At 34.0% G+C, this 16,044-nt stretch overlaps 1 protein-coding gene across 1 annotated transcript; it reads left to right on the top strand.

The window, feature by feature from the left end:
* Positions 1 to 939: 939 nt before the first annotated feature.
* Positions 940 to 10,362, top strand: LOC124841593 (PH, RCC1 and FYVE domains-containing protein 1-like). The gene is made up of 7 exons (XM_088101215.1): positions 940 to 1,050; positions 1,137 to 1,226; positions 3,806 to 5,794; positions 5,877 to 6,023; positions 8,335 to 8,478; positions 8,836 to 9,119; positions 10,197 to 10,362. Exons 1-7 carry the CDS (start codon positions 940 to 942, stop codon positions 10,360 to 10,362), a joined length of 2,931 nt encoding a protein of 976 aa, XP_087957341.1.
* The last annotated feature ends 5,682 nt before the right edge of the window (positions 10,363 to 16,044 follow it).

Raw genomic sequence — 16,044 nt, 5'->3', positions numbered from 1 at the left:
TATAGTTTTTTCTTGAGTTTTACTCTCTCATGGAAGGATTTATTTAAATTTTTTTACTTGTTTCCGGTGACTATTTAATATTTTAATATATTTTATTGATATTTAATAATAAAATCAAATGTTTAATATATAAATTAGTAATACCTTTTAGGTTTAATCCCTCGGATGATCCTTGTATTTATTTAGGAATATTAAGTGGATCCTCATATTTCCAATTGTCTCAATTGGGTCCATATATTTGCAAAATATCTTAATTGGGTCTAAATATTTGTAAAATTGAGCCAATTTTGCCATAACCGTTAAGTTATCACAAACGATGTTAGTTGGTGCTGACGTGTTGTATAATTAATACGCTGATGTCAAAATATTCTATTACATGGCAACCCTTGGTCGTTTTCTTCTTCTCCTTCGTTTTGATCTTCTATCTTGCACATTTCTGGTGGCTTGGGGCAACGTGTTGAGCGTTCTTCTTCTTTCTCCTCTTTTTTTGCTGGTTATGTTCAAAAGTTGTAGGGAGGAAGTAGCTGGGAAATAAGAAAGAGATTATTTTATGGGTACCGTGTGATTGAGAGAGGGTAAATTGAATTCCTTAAAATATTCTGGAAGGAAAAACTGAACAATGCGCCAATGTTCCTACGCCTCAGGGGATCTGAATTTCAAAATCTCAATCAGCAGTGGTACCATCCCCGACCGCACGATCTTCACTTTGTTACTCTTCTCTAGAGAAAGGTTCACCAATGAAGCCAAAGCATTCACCTGAACGTTCTTCTCTCACTCGGGTGAGTTTTCTTAGAGAGAGAAGTGCTTCCTCGATTATGTTCTGTAGTGGGCTTTTGAGCTTCCTCGTGATTTCTTCTTCTTCTGGGGTTGTGGCGGGTTCAATTTCTGACGAGGAAGGGGAAGAATAGTAGCAGCAACTAGGGCGCGTGGCGAGTTGAAATGACGGCGTTGAGGCTGACCATGTGGCTATGGATTCCTCAAGGCTCGTGTACAGATGCGTTGGTCTTATGGGAACCTCGGTTTCGGCATGGCGGCGGAGGTTGCTCGAGGGTGGGTTTTCGTCTAGGGAATCCAGGATTGGATCTCTGTCGGAGAGACGCGATTAGGTGTCTTTGCTTCTCTAGTTGTCTTTGCAGGTTGAGGTTGCTGGTGAGATGATGGAGGTGCGGAGCTTTGTGGTTGTGGTCATGGAAGCGCGACTTGGGATTTTTGGGTGGCGTGATTTCGTGAGTTAGTATCAATTGAAAGATAAAAACTATTAAAAAAAATATAAGTAGGATTTTGATTAAATGCGAGCGAGGGATATCAACAACAACAACCAGAGTGAGAGCAAGAACAAAGAGATCAAGATTAATCATTTAAACACAAACCAACAACCAAGACAACAATAATGTTGTGACGTCCAAAACACGAAATGGTCATCAAAATACAATGACGACACCTAAACAAGAAGAAAAACAACATTAGGAGAAGTAAGAGAAAAATAAGACGAAAGGAATAGATAAATGAGAAATAAGAAAGAAAATAAACCATAATGAAGACGAAAACAAATCTTAACGAGGTTATAATGGACAAAAGCACAAAAGTTCAACAAAAGATAAGAAAAATAAAGTAATACTACATAACAAGACCTTTCGTAAGTTGTAAAAATTCTCAAAGTTATAATATGTAGTTAAGTATAACTTCGATTTACCTAGAATCGAAACCTATATTTTGACACTTAGGGTATAACCTTTCAATAATATGATAACATTTTTTAAATTATTTATAACTCTATAGGCCTCACTTTTAAAATAACTAAAACATATATATTTTGACCTCATGAGTATAGGACCGAAAATGCAAATCGCAAGTTTAATCAACAGATTTTTGTGATCATTGATAAAATTTATCGATGACCTTTAAACTAACAAGTTTTTTGTCGTTTAGTCAATAAACTTGAATTATTAATAATTTTTTTCTATTCTCCACGAAACACGATTTTCTTATAATGTTTTCTTGAGTTATTTAATCCTTATCATCTCAATAAATTCAAGTACTTACTTTTTGTTTCTTTAATTACTCTCTCATGAAAGGATTTATTTCCGGTGACTACATAATGATTAGTGATTATAGTGAACGTTCAATTTAATTTTTTTTATAAATTATGAGATATAAGTATAAAATGATCATATTTTTACAAAGACAATGACTATAATTATTTTGGGAGTGCATGCACGTGTATACATGTCTAATTTAAAAATGAAGTTAATATCATAGTCGGTATGTAAGAGTTGTGCCCAATCTTTAATCACTACTTTATTATTTGCATATAGCAATGTAAAATTTGACCATGCCTTTCCTTTCCTTTCGCATCATCTTTTCCTTCATGATCTGTAATTCTTTTCCGATGACCTTTTTCGCTAAAACAATTCACAACCCCTTTTCACTCAATGCTACAATTCCATAACCCTTTTTCTGTTTTTAACAACAAAATCCATGATTTTTTTTGTGCATGAAAGATTCTAATTATACCCACACCCGTTATATAGTTCTTCGAGCTTCGAAGATTCATAGTCGTCCTTCACCACTTTCATCAAGACATTGGAGCTAATTTTTTTGAGAGTGGAAGCGAATTGATTTAGGATCTATGAAGTTTGGGCAATGAAAATCCATGTGATTCTATTATTGTCTCTTGTGTTTTTGTCTTTCAGTTTCCATTCCGTTTTTCAAATGGGAATGTGGCTAATATCGGAATCCCGAGCATGATGTTGAACATGTTAGTTCCACTGAAACTATCTTTAAATTATGAAACTTATGTCTATTATGCTAAGTTTCTTACATGCTAGATTCTTTTCATGAAGTCAATTGAATCGCACAAAATTTCAATTGAAATTATTATACATGCTTTTGCTTTGATTAAGTGGGGCATTGCTCTAAGGGTAGATAAAAATCATTTTTTTGGGTTTCACGTTGTAAGGAAAAAATGCAGAAGTGCCTTGGTTTTTATATAGGTTAATTTTACAAAGCTTTAGCCATTTTACTTCACTTGATATTTATATAGGTAGCTCAAATTGTTCCATTCTTTAGCAATAGAAAATCAAACAAAAAATATGCATTGCCATTGTAAAATAGGTTTAGAAGATTGTGTGGAAGTAATTGTTTACCTCTTTCATTAAAGATGATTTACACTTTTGTTGAAAACTAATTATAATCTAATTTCAATTTCAACTATTTATTGAATGCACTCAATCCTTTATATAGAGACACCCTTGGTTAATCAATAAGCGAGGAAAAAAAGTAGAAATTTTTGTATTAAACAATCAAAATGATAGTTTACTAGAAAACTAAATTTACGTTGAACATTAGACATGCAGAGTCAAAGGAGAAAGGTATATGTCCATGGTAAATTAAGGAACATATAATTTTAATGTAGTAGTTCTTTGTCATTATATTCTTGAAGAGACTTATTATGGTCATATTAACAATCTTTCAGAGACATTTTCTCAATGCAAAAAGAAGGCACCACTCCATGCATTTCAACGTATCACATTCATTTAAAAGTTGAATGTCATTCATTTTATTATAGTTCTTCATTTGCTTGAACTAGTCTTATGGAATGACTTTTTATAGTGTTATTTTTGTGAAACCAGGGACTATATGAGCCAGAGATATACCAGTTTCCAAGGTTATATAGATTGAGAATGCTTGTCCATTAGCTACAATACTGGAGTTAAATTTGGACATTGATCATCTTGATAAGGACTTTGTTGATTCAATTTCTACCAAGTCTGCATTGAATTTGTAAGCTCAAAAGTGGGGTTAGAAATGTGCAAACATGCAACCAAGAACAAGTAGTGTTGGAGATGGCATTAGGGTAAGTACCTCAACTGTACCTAGTAATTCTTGTGGTGGAACTGAACTAGATGACCTAGACTCATTTCGTGATGTGTACATATGGGGTAAGTTTTTCTCAAATGGGGTTTCACCTGATGGGATTGGAACTCAAATTCCTTCTCAGATAGATGTGTTGATTCCTAAGCCATTAGAGTCAAATGTTATTCTAGATGTTTGCCACATTGCAACTGGTGCACACCACATTGCTGTAGTAACTAAGCAAGGGAATGTTTTTACATGGGGAAAAGACTCAGGGGGAAGGCTTGGTCATGGAATTGACAACGATTTTGTCTCCCCACGTGAAGTTAAGTTTCTTGAAGGTACTGAGTTTGACTTTGTTGCATGCGGAGAGTATCACACAGGAGTTATATCTAAATGCTATGAACTTTATACATGGGGTGATGGAGAACATAATGTTGGACTTCTTGGACATGGTTCTGAGGCTAGCCATTGGATGCCAAAAATGGTCAATGGCCCTTTAGAAGGAGTTGAAGTTGTGTGTGTTGCTTGTGGCTCATGGCATTCGGCATTGGCAACCTCAGATGGAAAACTTTTTACCTTTGGTGACGGTGCATTTGGTGTCTTGGGTCATGGAGATCAAGAGAGTGTGTGTTATCCAAAAGAAGTGAAACTTTTGAGTGGTCTAAAGACTATAAAGGTTGCATGTGGAGTTTGGCACACAGCAGCTATTATGGAGGTTGAATTTCAATCTGGTTCAAATGCTTCATCTGGGAAGCTTTTCACATGGGGTAATGGAGATAAACATTGTCTGGGTCATGGAAACACAGAAACATACCTTCAACCTACTCGTGTTGCTCCACTTACGGGATATAACTTTCACCAAGTTGCATGTGGGCACACAATGACTGTTGCTTTAACTACTTCTGGTCATGTATTTGCAATGGGAGGAACTGAACATGGGCAATTGGGAAATCCTGTGTCAGCTGGAAAAATACCTACTTTAGTCCAAGATAAGTTGCTGTGTGAGATTGTTGAGGAAATATCATGTGGAGCACATCATGTTGTTGCCTTGACAAAGAAAGGTGAACTATATACATGGGGAAAGGGTGCCAATGGAAGATTAGGGCATGGAGATGTTGAAGATAGGAAATCTCCTACATTGGTTATAGCCATGAAAGATAGGACTATAGAAAACATCTCATGTGGCTCTAACTTCACATCATGTGTATGCATCCATAAATGGGTCTCTGGAGCTGATCAAACACTTTGCTCTGGTTGTCGACAAGCGTTTGGTTTAACAAGAAAAAGGCACAATTGTCACCACTGTGGTTTGGTATTTTGTCATGCGTGTAGTACTAAAAGAGCATTCAAAGCAGCATTGACTGCAACACCAGAAAAACTTCATCGTGTGTGTGATAATTGTTATGTTAAGCTCAAAGTTTTTGATGAAAATGGTTCTTCCAAGTTAGACAAAAAGCCTACTACCACTACTACCACTGCTACTAATAACTTCATAAATGAAAAGGAAAAATCAAACCAAGCAGCAATAAGACCCTCAAGAATTCTCTTGGCTCCTATAACTGAACCAGTGAAATACCTTGAAATAAAGAATAATAACCCTGAAGATAATGGTGATTCTACTTCCTTTGTACGAGCTTCCCTTGTTCCATCTCTTACACAATTGAAAGATGTTGCATTTCCAACTTCACTTAGTTCTATTCAAACTATTTTAAAGCCTATAATACCTCTTAGTCCGCCACAAACTCCGACACAAACTCCGCCGCAAACTCCGACGCAAACTCCGACACCAAATACCAGTCCGGGGCCCAAATTTACAAACACAGTGAGACAAAGCGCTGCTCGCCCTGCTAGCCCTAGGTTTTATGGAAGTATTAACGAGAGTTTAAGAAGGACAAATGATATTTTGAATCAAGAAGTTGCAAAGTTACAGAAACAGGTAACTTCGATTTTGTTGTATGTCTTGTTGCTGCAAAATGTACTTTGTCCTTTCTAACAAGTTTAGGATATTCTGTGTTCAGATTCAAAGTTTAAAGGACAAAAGTGACATGCAAGATTTGGAAATCAAAAGGCTTAACAAAAAGGCTACGGAAGCTTCTGCCCTTGCTGCAGTGGAATATTCTAATCACAGAGTAACGAAAGAATTTGTTGAATCTACTATATCTCAGGTATCTACTTTCTATATTTTAGGATTGTAGGTCAATGTATTAACATATATAAAAAGAATAAATAATATAAAAGTGAGACAAGCTTAAAATATATATATCTTTACAATTTTTCTACTAAACTAAAGGCAATTAGTTTGAATATAATTGTTAGCTTGTATTAACACTTTGACTACAATTAGGATTCTAGGTTATATATCTATATATATATATATATATATATATATATATATATATATATATATATATATATATATATATATATATATATATAATACAAAGAGTTTGAAAATATTACATTCAATTCCTATACAACAAGATCAACCACCTTGGCCATGGTAATAATGATTATCTCTTTTGCACAAGAATCAGTTTAAAAGTAAAAGAGTGAGTTTTGAATTTTCTTTCCGGTTCATCCAAAGCCTTCTTGTCCTCTCTGGTGCTCTTCTCTCATAATCTCTCTTCGTCATCTGCTAAAAGACAAGACAAAACTCCATTTAATTGGCGGCCAACTAATCATATATTTTGAAATTTCGCTCAAGCAAATCCTTTGCTTCATGTTGAAAGGTATTTTTTTTTAAATATGTTTTTTTTCTTAAATTATCAAACTTAGGTTTTCATTTATTTTTCAAACTTTGTGCTATTTTAGGTTTCTTTCTCATTTTAGAAAGTCACAAATTTAATCCTCTATTGATTAATACTATTAGCTTTTTTTTAACGTGACAAATAGTATGTCACCTTTTAAGACACGTGTATTGTGTCTCTAAGTAAATCAATAAGATAGCTCGATGACAAAGAGGTGTGCTATGTTCCTAGCTTGGTAATGTCGGGGAAACATGTTTATTTTGTCTTTAGGTTGACAAGACATTTGGATAGCTAGGTGGGAAGTCCAAGTACCCTATTATGGTGAATAGAAACTTAGATAGTTCCGAAAGTTTAGATAGCCCGGTAAGGTGCATTAAGAACTTAGATAGCTCAGTGAGGAATCCAAATACCTTAGTAAGGTCTATTGAGAATTCAGATACCTTGGTGGGCAGTCTAGATAACATCTTACTAAGTTCTTTAGACTTTCAACCGAGCGATTTCAGTTTTCTATGCACTTTATCGAACTATCCTAATGTCTTATCTTCCTATTTGAATATCTTGTTGACATGAGGAAACACTATACATATCTTGCCAACCTTACTGAGCTGGAGACATGACACATCTTTTGTTACTGAGCTATCTTGCCAACCATATATGGAAGTGGCACAACATTTGTCACTAAGCTATCTTGCTAACCTAAGACAGAATATACGTCTCTTAAACAAATTGTAATTAACGTGACACCCGTTTATCATATCAGAAGAAAAATTAACAGCGTTAATCATAAAGAAATAAATATGTGACTTTATAAAAGAAAAAAGATAAAAATAAAGCAAAGTTTGAAAGAAAAACGAAAATCAAAATTATATGATAATTTATGAACAAAAACATATTTAATATTTTATTTTTTCAATCGAAAATACCTTTGTTTTTGAGCAGAAGCAAAATTGAGTCCCAGATATCTATTTGTTTTAACTAATTTTCACTCCTACAATAAATGTGTCACCTCGGAGAATCCTTGCCTGCGGCTTGATCTAAATGATAAATTCTCATGATGATTCTAAGTTGTTGCTTTCCATGTCCTTTATTGACTGTTTTTCCTTTAAATTTAATACTTGCTCTTGCATTGGAAAGGGATTATGATCAAAATTAAGGAAAATCAAGTTGTTAAGCACTCCATAAAGATCATTGTTGACTGAATTTTGCCACTTAAGAAACCTATAAACTTGCTAGTCCTAGAGAAAGGTATCATACCTCTAGTCAATTTTTTTTTAAACCTATACTAATTGTACAATGCTGTATGAACAAAGATGATTTGGCAGAAATCATTACTCCTTTCTAATCATCCGTTTGGAACAATTATCAGAGAAAAACAATTTTCTGAGAATTTCAATTCACAGAGGGAATGAGAATTTCAATTGAATAATTAAGAAATTGGTAAATCTCATCAGAAATCAAAGAGAACACATGCACTTGGTATTATTTTAGTATGCAAAAGAGGATATGACATAAAATAAGAATTGATAATTCATATTATATTAAATTTTCATGAAAGCTTTTGGTCCCAAAATTTCTATTCGAATCCCTGTTTATGACATCAACCTGCCCCCTAAGAAGGAAAATATGTATAATGAAAAATAAATTATAAAAGAATATTTATATGTTATTATTAGTAGTAGTATATTATTCATTGACGTTATCTAAATTTCTTGTCTTTGGTTTTATGTAGATGAAGGAAGTGACTGACAAATTGCCTGGAGAAATTTCAGAAAGTCGGCATTTGAAAGATGTACTTATTCGAGTAAAAGATTTTCTTAAAGAAACTTCAGAATCTGAAACATCTTCATCACCAAACTCGAAGACTAAACCAAAAGTTGCACCTGAAATACCTACCTCGAATAACGACTCTTCCAAATTCCACGCTGAAGATAAAGTGGCTGCAACAGAAGCCAAACCTTGTCAAGATGAACTTGAACAAAGCAAAAAATCAAACTTAAAACATGAGCAACAAAATGTGGATCATGATAAACAAAATTTGCATGAAGAAACAGATAAATCAAAATTGGAGTCAACACAACAAAATATACCTAGTTCAGATTCCATCACTTCCGAAATGCATGAACACAAACTAGATGAAATCGTTCATGTCATAGAAGTTATCCATTGTGAAAATAGAGGAAACTCTATCAAAGAAAGTGATGGATCAAAGCAAGAAATTGAAAACCAAAAGGATCGTACACTTTCCTCATCTAGTGACATTTCTGAATTGTTAGATGATCATAGACTAGATAATGCTGAGGTTGCCGGAGTTGATGAATCTCAGGAACAAGATCATGTCTTCCATGAATGTATTGGTGCACAAATGAATTTAGAAAACTCCGAAGATTGTTCAAGATCTTCACCACCAGGAAACCAGGGAGAAGTACAAGTTATTGAAAAATTTGCTCATGGAGTTTATGTGATTCTCATGTTACAGCCTGATGGTACCAAAATTTTTAAACGAGTTAAATTCAGGTATGTTTATCTTTCAATTTTTATTTCAGTTTTGTTTTGGAATATATTTTTCAATAGAGTTCCCCAATTTCATAAAATTATAGTTGTATATGCATCTCGATATAGGAATATATTTCTAAGATTCAATTAGACGATTATATGCAAAATATAGATTTACTTGTGTATAGCTTTTGCCATATATATGATTTCAATTAGTAACATGCAAATGAAAATATAAGTTGATTTTGGGAAATATCACAATGATTAGGTCAGTTTTAAGTATATAAACAGAGTGTAAATCGATTTTGTGAAGTTGAGTTAGACTTAAAATTGAGATTTATCATTTGTTTGATCTATTATATCACTCGTTATTGAACAATTTGATATTTGTTAAATAGATTAGTGCATTTGCTATCATACTACTCATTAATATCTAATCCTACTCATCAACTAAAGTTAGTTTAAAATATATAAGGAAATCCAAATCATATTTTATTAGTAATTTTTTTGAGTTAAATTAGTCTTAAAATATAATATTTTAACAATATTTTTATATATTTATGAGTAAAATAAATTTAAGATGAAAGACTTTGATTTGATTATTACTTGGATGATCATGTTTCCTACTTTTTTTAATTAATGTTTTCATTTGATTATTATACCATGTCAAAATTGAAAATTATTTAAGTTATTAGTTACTTCATTTTGATTTTTTTATCTGCTTCAGTTCGAAAAGAATTTCTTCATAGTTCTAGGATTTAAAAAAAAAGTATATATTTATTATTATTTTCTATTGTACCTTTAAGTAATTGTTAATCTAATTCACTATTCAATTGATTTCACAATTGTTTTCTCTTTTCTCTGATTATGCTTAGACAGAACTATTAAAAGTAATTTGCATACATAGTTAAATTACTAGAAGATAGACATAGCATGTTGAAACCATTTAAATAATGTAATTGATCGTATTTGCTGTAAAAGAAAATAATGATTGATGTTTTTATTTTTGTTTTTGTTTTTGTCTCCGAGATAGATTGTTTTTGTCCTTTTTCTTCGACATAATTTTATACTGTTTTTTTTTCAATTATTTGGATGCAGTAGACGAAGATTCACCGAAAATCAAGCAGAAAAATGGTGGAACGAAAACAAAAATGCGGTTCGTAGGAAGTATTCTTCAACACATAAAACAATATCAATTGGACCACCTAATGTCACATCACATGTTAAAGAAATTATTGAGACTCCTTCTTCATCAATAGATTAGTGTTTACAAGCATTGTCATCAACTTAGCGTTTAGTAATTTTAATTAGTTTATTTTAATATTTTTAATTAATTATTAATTTAAATATTAAATAAAATTTAAGATAAAATCAGAATAACTTTTATTATTATTTTATAAGAAAAACAAGTTTTATAGATAATAAGTAGCACAAGAACGACGACTTTAATGAGATCGACTATACTTAAGTGATGTAAACATATGACTTGCTTATAAACCATACTTATTTCTTATATGTAAATCAAATATGCAAAACAGCTCATTTTTATGTTTTCCATAAAGGAATAAATGCTCTCCTACAATCATAAGTTGTAATAACTTCCAATTCGATGTAACTAAGTGACAATAGAATACATAGGCTAGCACTCTAAGAATACGTAAACTTAAAATGATTCAATGGACATTGCAAATTGTCATGTTAGTATTGTTTTGAAACAAGGCCCATGTATCCAATTATTCTCATGTATAGACTTTAAATAATTCCTTTGATTCTTGATTTAAAATAGTTACTAATCAATTTTTTTTATTATAGTCAATTCTACCATCACTGAAGGGATATTGTCTCGATTGTTTGGGTTTATGACAGCGGTTCTACAACCGAGGTAAAAAGTCAGGATTTTTTTACATCGGTTCAAAAAATTCGAAGTAGTAAAGCGAATAAAAAATAAAAAATTGAGTCTATTACCTCAGTTCTAGTTTGAACCGAGGTCTATTGCCCCGGTTGGATCCAGAACCGAGGTAATAGACATTTTTTTCCTTCAATTTTTACCAGAATTGCGGTTAAAAGTATATTTTTTTAAATAAATTATCGTTTCTGTATCACATAAACCATATGATAAAATCCCATAAACACAAACAAACGCAGAAAACATTGTTTTCCATTTATCAGGAATTTTCGTTTTTTTTTAACTTTAAAAAATATTTAAAATAGTTATGCTTTGAATTTTGAGCTGAAAATTTTTGTGAGGGGATTTCATGATTTTTTTGTTCTTCATACAAATTTTCATTTTCTTTAGAGTCCGTTTGAGCATACCCTCAATTTTACCTATACCTATGTTTTGATGTGTATGGTATATGAAAAACAATCAACCAAATGAAACCATTAAAAACTTAAAACGAAAATAACCTTGAAGGTGAGTTTGGGGTTGAAATGAAACGAAATGAACATCTCAAAGCGTCTATTCGAAGAGTTGAAGAGCACTTGTGCACAAAATCAATCAGTCAAAACGAAAGAAAATCATACCTAAGCAGTTAATCAATGTAAAATGAAAGAAAAAAATGCAAGAAAAGTTGAAGAGGATGGCTACGAAAATGGAAGAACACAGAGCAGCGATGCAACACTACAAACAGAAAAGCTTATGTCTAAAAATGTCTTTGTTCGTGAAATTTAACCCTAAACACATGTTATTACCTCAATTATTTTTTTAACCGAGGTAATAAGGGTCTATAGTCTCGGTTCTACAAAGAACCATTGCCTAAACCCTCTCAAAAAAATAAAAAAAAAATCAGTTATTTTATGTCTCGGTTCTCTAAACAATCGAGTTCGTAGACTTTTGTGATAATTACAAAAATTCTACTGCACTAGTTTTAGGCATTGGTTCTTTTTGAACCGAGGCATGTAAATTTGCGATAATTACAAAAATGTCACCGTGTCAGTTTTAGGCATCAGTTCATTTTGAATTGAGGCATATACGTTTACGATAATTAAAAAAAAGTCACCACACCAGTTTTTGCTTCGGTTACAACTAAACCGGTGTCAAATGTGGGTGTTAAAATCCTTTTGTTTTACTAGTGCATTTTCCTTAATTTTAATTTCAATATGTTTACAATAAACTTTGTTTTTATGTAAGTATGATTTAGAGTTATCTTCGTCATTCTTCCTTGATTTCAAACTACGAAACCTTGACTTTAAGCAACAGTTATATTCTCATGATGTATTGTGGGACAATCTCCTCTAAAATATTGAATTTGTCTATTATCCTTTACAACAAGAAAATTACTTCTTCGATAAGATATTATGTGTAGTACGCAAATTAGAAATCTATCCTAAAACAAATTGCAATGTTAAACAATATAAAAACATATACGAAGGCATTTCATCATATCCACATTTTGAGCAATTTTCTCTACACTTTCGTAGTCTCGTCCTGTATCTCTAACTTTTTTCTTAACACCTTTTTTGTCCTTCTAACAGAATAAAGACTAACATATTTCTCTCTTCTATTTAAAAATAGTGAAACCCTACACCATCACGTATGTCCTCTGATCTCCCTCTTGGTTTCCCTTCCTTTCTCCTCCATTGTGTTCTTCCTCCCTCCACCTCCCTTGTGCTTCTTCCGTGTGTGTCTGTCATTGTGGTGGTATTCGTTCTCGTGGTCCTCTTCTCCGTTTACTAAACGTTAGTTTTACTCTCGTCCTCTGGTTTTGAGAGGCTTAGAAGCTTTAATTGTATTTCTAAATACAGTTAAGGTTGACCAGCTTTCGAAAGTCGGTTAAGACCTCGCTGTAATTCAACATATATGGAAGATGCAGATGAGACTATGAAAGTGCAGGGAGAACTGCACCCACATTTTCCTTGTAATTTGCATCAAGAAAATCATAATAATTTCCTTGTCAAGAATCTGACATCAATATTATTTCTTTTTAAAGCCTTTTAATAGGACAATGTAAGCAAAATTACTTGTTTTACATTTATCTTAAAAAAAATAGTTGGGATGAGTTGATCCACACTTGTGGGTTGATAGGTTTAGTTTATCCTATATAACTATAATTTTGTGGACTAACTTACACAAATTTTAAAAAGAATTGAATCAAAGTTATCATCAAAGTTCTTAGTAATATTTTAATTCCAAATTTAAGTATATTATAAAAGCAATGACCTATGGTTAATATGACAACTACAAGGAAAACTAAAATAATAATTTATTATTTACTGCAAAAAAGTTAAGGAAACACACAATGAAAAATATATTAGAGTTATACAATTAAATATATGATAATGATGAAATAAATATTTAAATGAAATAATAACTAGGAAAATTAAGGATTAAGTATGTCTTTAATCTTTAAACTTATATGCAAAATTAAAATTTGTCCATTTCTCAAGGTTTATGTAATTGTCATTTATATATTTTAGAAATGTGTGGAATACATCTTAAATTTAAACAATATTTTTTTAATAAGGTATGTAGCGACCAAACTGATAAAAGGTGTGATACACTTTTTAAAATAAGAATGAAATATTCACTGTTTGTGAATTTACTTATGAATATTCACAAAAATCTCAAGGGCTTCCTCCGCCTTCTTCGTGATGCCACAGTAGCGTTGCCTCCATGGTTGCACCTTCCCCACCTAGCTGAGGTCGGCGAAAGATGTATTCCACACGTTTCAAAAGTATAGGATCACTTTTATATGAACTTTGAGAAGGAAAATTTTCGATTTCACATTTAAGTTCAATTAATAAAAAAATACTTAACCCAAAAATTAATATGGATTGATGCAAGGCAAGTCGGCCCACACTTTGGCTTGTGAGAATTGTGTGTTGTTTAATGTGAGTCTATAATGTTGATGGACTTATGCAAGTTTCCCTAGACTTGTACACAATGGGTTTTAGGCCAGTCCACATGTTCTGCCTTGCATTGTTATCCCTACCTTCAAATGAGCACATCCAAGCTTGACAATAAACCTACTTAGCAACACTAAAAACATAAGTGAAATTTGGTTTGCTACAAATATGTTGGGTTTATTAAGGAGAAGTTTCATGTGGGTTACACAAACACCAATAACATCTGAGTCAACTATATAAGGGATCGACACCCACTAGTACAGTAAAAGGAAACGACAACGGTTATTTTTGCCTTTCCGCAGCAGTTCTACAACCGAGGTATATACAGACGAGGTAAAAAGTGGTAGGCTTTTTGCCTCGGTTGAGAACCGAGTCAAAAAGATGTATGTTTTTGTCTCAGTTCAAATGCAACCGAGGCAATAGAGAGTGTTTTATTTTTTTTTCGCCAAAAATTTGGCCTCGGTTGTTGGTCAATCGAGGCAATAGGTGGTTTTTTTTTTCAATGGGTCATATTCCTCCATTCCTCCAAGAAGACTCAATTCATCCAAAAAGCAGCAAAGTAAAGACATGAACCGATTAACCAAAACAGAAGAACCAAGATCAAGAATTTAAAGGCACATCGTAATCAAAGTAATATTGGGCAAAAATATTAAAGCAAATGGAACTACTAAAAATCCAGAAAGATCAATGGAACCCAGAAAACACATAGGAAATAACAAGAATCTGGAAAGGATTTCATCTTAAGTACAGACAACATCCAAAGAGTCCCTGGCCTCAGGTACTTGTTCTCGGAGCTTCGTGACTGCCTCCTTGCCTTAACCCTCCGTGAGCAGCGAAGCTTGGATTTGTCTTGAAGTCTTTCCAAGGTTCCCCACGGTATGCTCGTGCCAATTTTATTTTCCTAGAAGAAAATTGTATAAATGGAGGATCTGAAGGTAACCTCAAAGGTGCTACCATCTGCAAGATTCTGGACAAGATAACTGCACAAAACCACATAACATAGGAAGGCATTTTGTTGAATGATGTTTCAAACTCAACAACAAAGAGGGTATGGAGAATAAAAACAGAGACCGTCTTGGAACTCCCCTCGCTGCTACTCACCTGCTGCAACGAGACCGTTTTAGTGTTCGAAGGCCCTTCCCCGAAATCCCTCACTCCAGCGGATCCCTTTTCCCAGACCACCTTTTTACCTTCCTTCTCCTTCACAAGAGCCTCTCTCGACACTTCGTGCTCCATCTCATCTTCCAATTCGGGAATCCCCTCCCTCTCCCTCACCTCCTTCGAATCCAGACTGCTCGCTCTCGACTCGAACCGAGACTGATAAATCGGATACCTGTTCTCGAAGCTACCGAAGACGCTGAGAAAATCCCAAGTGAAGATGCGAGGAGGAGACGGCGGCACTGGATGGGGACGCGGCGGAGATGACGACGGTCCCGGGGGAGGGTAGTAAGGGTAATCCCCACCTGGAAACCCGTAGAAACCGTAACCGTAAGAAGGATCGGGCCATTGTCCAGATGTTGCGATGTGCTTCTCTGGTTCTTCATATACCAGTGGTCTTCTCCTTCGGTGACACCTTACTCATTCTCTCGTTTCCCACACTCAACCCAACCTGAAAAAAAAAAAGAAAATAAAATTGAAAAACAAAAATCAAGAAGAAGAAGAAGAGAGAAAGAGAAAGGTTGGTACATGGTGGTGAGGTGGAAGGTGAAAATAGAAGGCGGAACAGAGAGGGAAAGAAAGGATTGGGGCCGCTAGGGAAAGAAAGGAATGGGGCAGCGGTAGAGGGAGGAGGCGACAGAGGGAGGAGGCGGCAGAGGGAGCAGAAACGCAGAAACGTCGTTGGAGGCAGCGAGATACACAACCCTCACCGCGACAAAAATGAAGGCACCGAGGTCGTTGGAGGTAGCGGTGGGAGCAGTGATGGAGAGAGCACCGGCGTCGTTGGAGGCAGCGAGATGCACCACCCTCAGCGCGATTAAATGGAGGCATCGTCTGAAGTGGTTGGAGGCAACAAAGAAGGAAGCAGCGTAGTTATGGAGGCAGTGGAGGCAGCAACGCAGGGGAAACACGCGAAGAAGGAAAAGGCATATGTTTTTACCCT

The sequence above is a fragment of the Vigna umbellata genome, chromosome 11 (genome assembly GCF_029865625.1).
Source record: "Vigna umbellata cultivar VRB3 chromosome 11, Vumbellata_1.0, whole genome shotgun sequence".
NCBI classification, from domain to species: domain Eukaryota; kingdom Viridiplantae; phylum Streptophyta; class Magnoliopsida; order Fabales; family Fabaceae; genus Vigna; species Vigna umbellata.
The sequence above is the reverse complement of the archived record's forward strand: the minus strand, read 5'-3'. Positions and strand labels throughout refer to the sequence as shown.